Source organism: Sinocyclocheilus rhinocerous, unplaced genomic scaffold (assembly GCF_001515625.1).
Source record: "Sinocyclocheilus rhinocerous isolate Xijiao unplaced genomic scaffold, SAMN03320098_v1.1 scaffold1425, whole genome shotgun sequence".
Classification (NCBI taxonomy): domain Eukaryota; kingdom Metazoa; phylum Chordata; class Actinopteri; order Cypriniformes; family Cyprinidae; genus Sinocyclocheilus; species Sinocyclocheilus rhinocerous.
Window position 1 is genome coordinate 70,571 of NW_015627571.1, and position 5,673 is coordinate 76,243.

At 42.3% G+C, this 5,673-nt stretch overlaps 1 protein-coding gene and 1 long non-coding RNA gene across 2 annotated transcripts in view; both read right to left on the reverse strand.

Annotated features, from left to right (window-relative positions):
- LOC107731277 (atrial natriuretic peptide-converting enzyme-like) overlaps positions 1-3,587 on the reverse strand; it is a gene marked incomplete at its 3' end in the record, with an annotated part of 7,410 nt that extends 3,823 nt beyond the window's left edge. The window contains exon 1 of the mRNA XM_016542330.1: positions 3,569-3,587. Within this exon, the coding sequence (XP_016397816.1) occupies positions 3,569-3,587 (19 nt within the window). The remainder of the gene's footprint in view (positions 1-3,568) is intronic.
- A 1,177-nt stretch (positions 3,588-4,764) lies between these two features.
- On the reverse strand, positions 4,765-5,535 carry LOC107731250 (uncharacterized). The gene is made up of 3 exons (XR_001638761.1): positions 5,442-5,535; positions 5,138-5,272; positions 4,765-4,912 (listed from the first exon to the last, which is right to left on the reverse strand). It is a non-coding gene; the product is annotated as an uncharacterized LOC107731250 (long non-coding RNA).
- Between the last annotated feature and the right edge of the window lie 138 nt (positions 5,536-5,673).

Consider the following 5,673-nt stretch of genomic DNA (forward strand, 5'->3'; position numbering starts at 1 on the left):
TAGGCGATTTGGTTCTTTCTCATTATTTGACTTAGTGGGAGCATATACAGGCTAAACAAAATATCTTCTTTTGTGTTCCAGAGAAGAAAGTCATTCACACAGGTTTGAGCGACGTGAGGTGAGTAAATGATTGTTATACGACGCCTTTGCCTGTTAACAGGACAGAATACTGAAACGCAGTCAGACAAGAGAGGAACAGGGTGGAGACAGAACGGAGTCTTATGAGGGGAGAGGAGTCTAGATCACATCACATCCGTCTCTTTAGTGCACTTTTGACTGCTTCTGTCCTGATTTCTCTGAGGGGAGGGTCTGTGGACGGGTGTATGTATGGGCTTTTTCTGATCTTACTAGGGTTGGGAATCGAAAATCAATTCCAAATCCAGAATCAGATACTGAAGGAATGGAATGCGTGTTGTAAAATAAAAAAATTTAATTTCACCTATCAATTCCTGTGTGCGCATCTTTTTTTTAGTTGGCGAAAATGAGCTGTTAAAATTTATTTGTCTTTGAATCATTCATTCAAGAGATTCATTCAAATCCACTGATTCATCCAGTAATGAAACAAGTACATCTTGTGTGAGTCATTGAATCATTCCATTCATACATTCCATCAGATTTTGTTTAGTTGTCTAATATCTTTTTCTTCAGAATTGTGAGAGAACTACAATCGTGCAGCTCTATTTTGCACACAAACAGCTCGTAATCGAGTCCAGTTTTTATGCAGCCAGCTGATTTTTGTTCATGAAGTACATCTTGAGTCATTGAATCATTCCATTCGTACATTCCATCAGATTTTGTTTAGTTGTCTAATATTCTTTCTTCAGAATTGTGAGAGAACTACAACCTCCGTTAAAAAAAGTCCCAATTTATCCAGAATCAGCTCTATTTTGCTCACAAACAGCTCTTCATCGACTCCAGTTTTTATGCAGCCGGCTGATTTTTGTTCTTGGTATTCAGCAGCAATTAAATGTTTTGCAAAAAAGAGACAAAGAATATGGGATAAATTAGGTTCGCTTACTGTTCCTGTCTGCCGTGCTGCTGAGTGAGTTTGTAGCTCCGTGTAGCTTTGTTTATCTGTTGAAATCTCTCTTACTATCACTCGCTGTTGTTTAAATCACTAAAATATAATTAAATTCTCACCATATTTCTGATTTGATCACCAAACTAGTTTGACATCATCCACCTTTAATCTTTTAATCTAAACCGTGAGCGCTGCGTGTTGCAGTGCGTTAGCATTCCATTAGCCTATTAGCTTGTCAATCGCATCTCCATTCGTGTTTCCTACCGCTTCTTTTTCTCTCTGTCTCTTTTCTCTCTTGTTCTGTTTTTTCATGAGTTCATCATACAACTGTGGTAAGTCAGAATCATTCATCAATCACGGTGAGTAATGGCTTTTTCTCCTGCTATTGTTGTTTGCACCGCTTGCCACATGTATAGTTTATCTCTCTCTGTCGGCGACGAGGGATTCACATGTGATAAATGCAGGGAAATAGTTAGGCTGACAGAGAAGATTTCAGAATTAGAGACACGCATCCAAACTTTAATAGAGGACAGTAAGAATGTGAGGGCTCTAGATACGGCTTTGGATGCGACCCTTTACCAGGAGACCTAACCCTTACCCTAGCACAGGAAGCTGCAGGTGAGCATCACCTGTGCCGCCGATTCCCGCCTCATCATACCAAACACCTGCATCTGCTCCGACACACCTGCATCTCTGCCCTTCTCTCTGCTCTATATGAAAGGCTCGTGCTGTGTTCAGGACAGAGAGAAGGAGATGACTGTGACGGTGCAAAAACAGGCTCGGTGACACAGCAGGACGACCGGACAGAACGGGTGTCTCGCTTTCACAGCTCTGATCACGTCTCACCAAAGAGACCTTCTAGCCAATAAACAAAGAGTAGCAGAGAGACAGAGAGAGAGAGAGAGAGAGAGAGAGAGAGAGGACGACGGCAGGATAATACTGGGAGGAGATGTTATCAGCATGCACGTCTGTCCAGACGCTGACCCTTTGACCTTGGAAGCATCAAATGCTTTCTTTGAGCTTTTATGAGGAGCAAACAGACAGAGAGGAGGAGATGCATCTGAACCAATACACACACACTCATTCAATCTCACACACACACACATACAGGACAAACAGATAAATCACACACATATACACACACACACACATGCATACAGGACAAACATCTCACACACACACACACACACTTAAGCTAAGTTCACACTACAGGACTTTAAACGTCGGCAGATCGGTGTGCTGTTCAGACTACATGACTTGATTGTCTGTCTTGAAGTCGTTGTGGTGTTTACACTACGCAACACTACGTAAATGATCTGCAACAGGGAGTCACACACTACATGAGCTGACAACATCTGTCACCCAACGACTCCATCCCGTCCCCAAACCACGCTTTGTCATGAAAACACACACGAGAAGTTGAACGGGAATGACACAAAACAACAAGTGAAACAGGAGTTGTTTATTTTAAAATGAACATCGGGAAGAAATTAGTGCTGCAACATGTTTGCGTGATGAAAAAATTTGCTCCATTTCTTGTGTCCAAACTTTTCTTAAAGCCGTGTTGCTGCTGCTGTTTTTCTTCCGCTGACCTCAACCCATGCCTTGCTCTCTCATTGGCTGTAGCTCATCACGACACTTGACACCACGTGATGTCGAGTCGGCCGACCGGTCCAGATATTTAGCATGCTAGATATTTGTTTGCTGTCTGCGAGGCGTCAGCGAGCCTCTTTGATGCATCGTTGAGTTGTTCACACATAAGCCGAGCACTGATCACCCGCTGATTTTCCCCCGATCACAGCTCAACCTGTCGGCGAGCTCGTTAACTTACAAATCGGGCTTAAAATCCTGTAGTGTGAACTTGGCATAACTCATGTTTGTTTGACTGTATTAATGAGCTCATCTCATAGACTTGCACTGAAACATTTATAAGCCTTTATCGGTATCAGGGGCACAGCCTTACAATGGTTCAGCTCATATCTCAAAGACAGGTCTTTTTCTGTGGAGCTAGGCAAGTTTTCCTCATCATCTGCCCCAATTATTAGTGGAATACCTCAGGGCTCTATTTTGGGACCGCTTCTTTTTAACTTATATATGCGCCCTCTGGGGGATATTATCAGGAAGCACAATGTTTCATTTAATTTATATGCTGACGATACGCAGTTGTACCTCCCACTAAAAGCTGGTGATTCCATTCAACCATTGCTGGAATGTATCTCAGATATTAAAAAATGGTTAACAAATAACTTTCTCCAACTCAATGAGAACAAAACAGAAATTATTGTTTTTGGTCCCCAAAAAATGAGAATGGATATTATTGAGGAGCTGGGCAATCATTTCCCCTCCATTTCCTCACAGGTTAGAAACCTGGGCGTTATCATAGACTCAGAAGACTCAGAATCCAAACAAATTAATTCTGTCGTTAGGAACAGTTTTTATCAATTACGGGTCATCTCCAAAATCTCCAAACTTTTGTCTTTTCAAGATTTGGAGAAGGTTATTCATGCTTTTATTACCTCACGTTTAGATTACTGTAATTCACTGTACTCAGGTCTTCCTCAGTCATCGCTTTCACGCCTCCAGTTGGTACAAAATGCAGCTGCAAGGCTGCTGACTGGGGCAAAGAAATATGACCATGTCACTCCAATTTTAGCTTCGCTTCACTGGCTTCCGGTCCATTATAGAGTTCAGTTTAAGATTCTGCTGTTTGTTTTTAAAGCTCTAAACAATCAAGCTCCATCTTATCTTAAAGACCTTATTATCCCTTTGTCATCGACCAGACTTTTAAGATCCACTGACAGGGCTCTTTTATCTGTCCCTCGTTCCCGTTTGAAAACTAAGGGTGACAGAGCCTTTTCAGTCACTGCCCCCCGTCTGTGGAACCAATTGCCTTTAGACTGCCGCCTTGCACCTTCCATTACCATTTTTAAATCGAGGTTGAAAACTTATTATTTCTCCTTAGCATTTTAATTTCATTTAATTGTTGTGTTATTGTCTGTCTTTTTTTATTCTTTTCTGTGTTTCCTTTTCTCTTTTAATTTTATTTTACATTGTTAAGCACTTTGGATAGCTTTGCTATGTTGAAATGTGCTATATAAATAAAATTTACTTACTTGATGCATCATTCGTCACGCAGTGCTTGAGGACATTGCAGACAGTCATTAATCATGAGGAATGTTTGCATTATGATCAACTCAGATAAACATTCTTGATTGTGGTGTCACGATCTGTTACAGATAACACGTACGTTTGATTGATTAAACTGCTATCGAAGCCACAGGCAATCCATGATTCATTTAGTGGAGTTGTTCACACATAAGCCGAGCACTGATCACCCGCTGATTTTCCCCCGATCACAGCTCAACCTGTCGGCGAGCTCGTTAACTTACAAATCGGGCTTAAAATCCTGTAGTGTGAACTTGGCATAACTCATGTTTGTTTGACTGTATTAATGAGCTCATCTCATAGACTTGCACTGAAACATTTATAAGCCTTTATCGGTATCAGGGGCACAGCCTTACGATGGTTCAGCTCATATCTCAAAGACAGGTCTTTTTCTGTGGAGCTAGGCAAGTTTTCCTCATCATCTGCCCCAATTATTAGTGGAATACCTCAGGGCTCTATTCTGGGACCGCTTCTTTTTAACTTATATATGCGCCCTCTGGGGGATATTATCAGGAAGCACAATGTTTCGTTTCATTTATATGCTGACGATACGCAGTTGTACCTCCCACTAAAGCAGCAGCACACACACACAGATGAGGACACACACACATGGCAGCAGTATGAAGAGCAGCAGTCGCAGATGTTTCCCGCAGCGCTGCGTGTGTGTGAACGCTTCACCCATGATGAGCTCATCTGACACACACACACACACACACACACACACACCTGAGGACACACACACTCACTCACACACACAGAGAGAGAGAGAGAGAGAGTTTGCAGTGAGTTTGTATCAGCGGGACTTATCAGATTCATATTCATTCAGCTCATATTCATAACAACAGCTAATATCAATGTCAGTCATAATGGTAAATGTTGCTTTAACGACAGTCATAGCATTAATGAATATAAAGGCCATTTCAGAAATGAGACTGTGAACTTTGATCTCACCGGTAATGGGCTGGAGATCAGCTCGCGCTGTGACGCTCCTCCGGTAATGGCAGCAGATCAGCGGCGCTCCGGACCATCAGAGCAGAGAAACCGAGGCTATTTTTACCCAGGTATTTTTCGCTTCAGAGTTTCCAGCTTGTGCAGGAGAATCCGACACACACACAAACCAGTGTGTTATTTATAGGAACGGAAAGGAAAGAGAGAAACTGAAGTGCAAGAGTTCAAATCTGACACACACACATACACACACACACACACACACGAGAGAGAGAGAGAGAGAGAGTGAGACTCACTGGATACTTACTGAAAGTTCATTGCAGTCGATTCCATCGCAAAAACACACTCTCTCCCTCTCTATTCTATTTTATTAACTCAGAGTTCGTTTGTTTTGTCCTCACGTTTCGGTCTGTCTGAGCATGAGCGAGTCCGGCGCGAGCATTTATATCTCCACCAGACAACCGAGAGAGAGAGAGAGAGAGAGAGAGTGAGAGGGTGTGAGAGAGAGAGAGAGAGAGCGAGTGAGAGAGAGAGAGAGA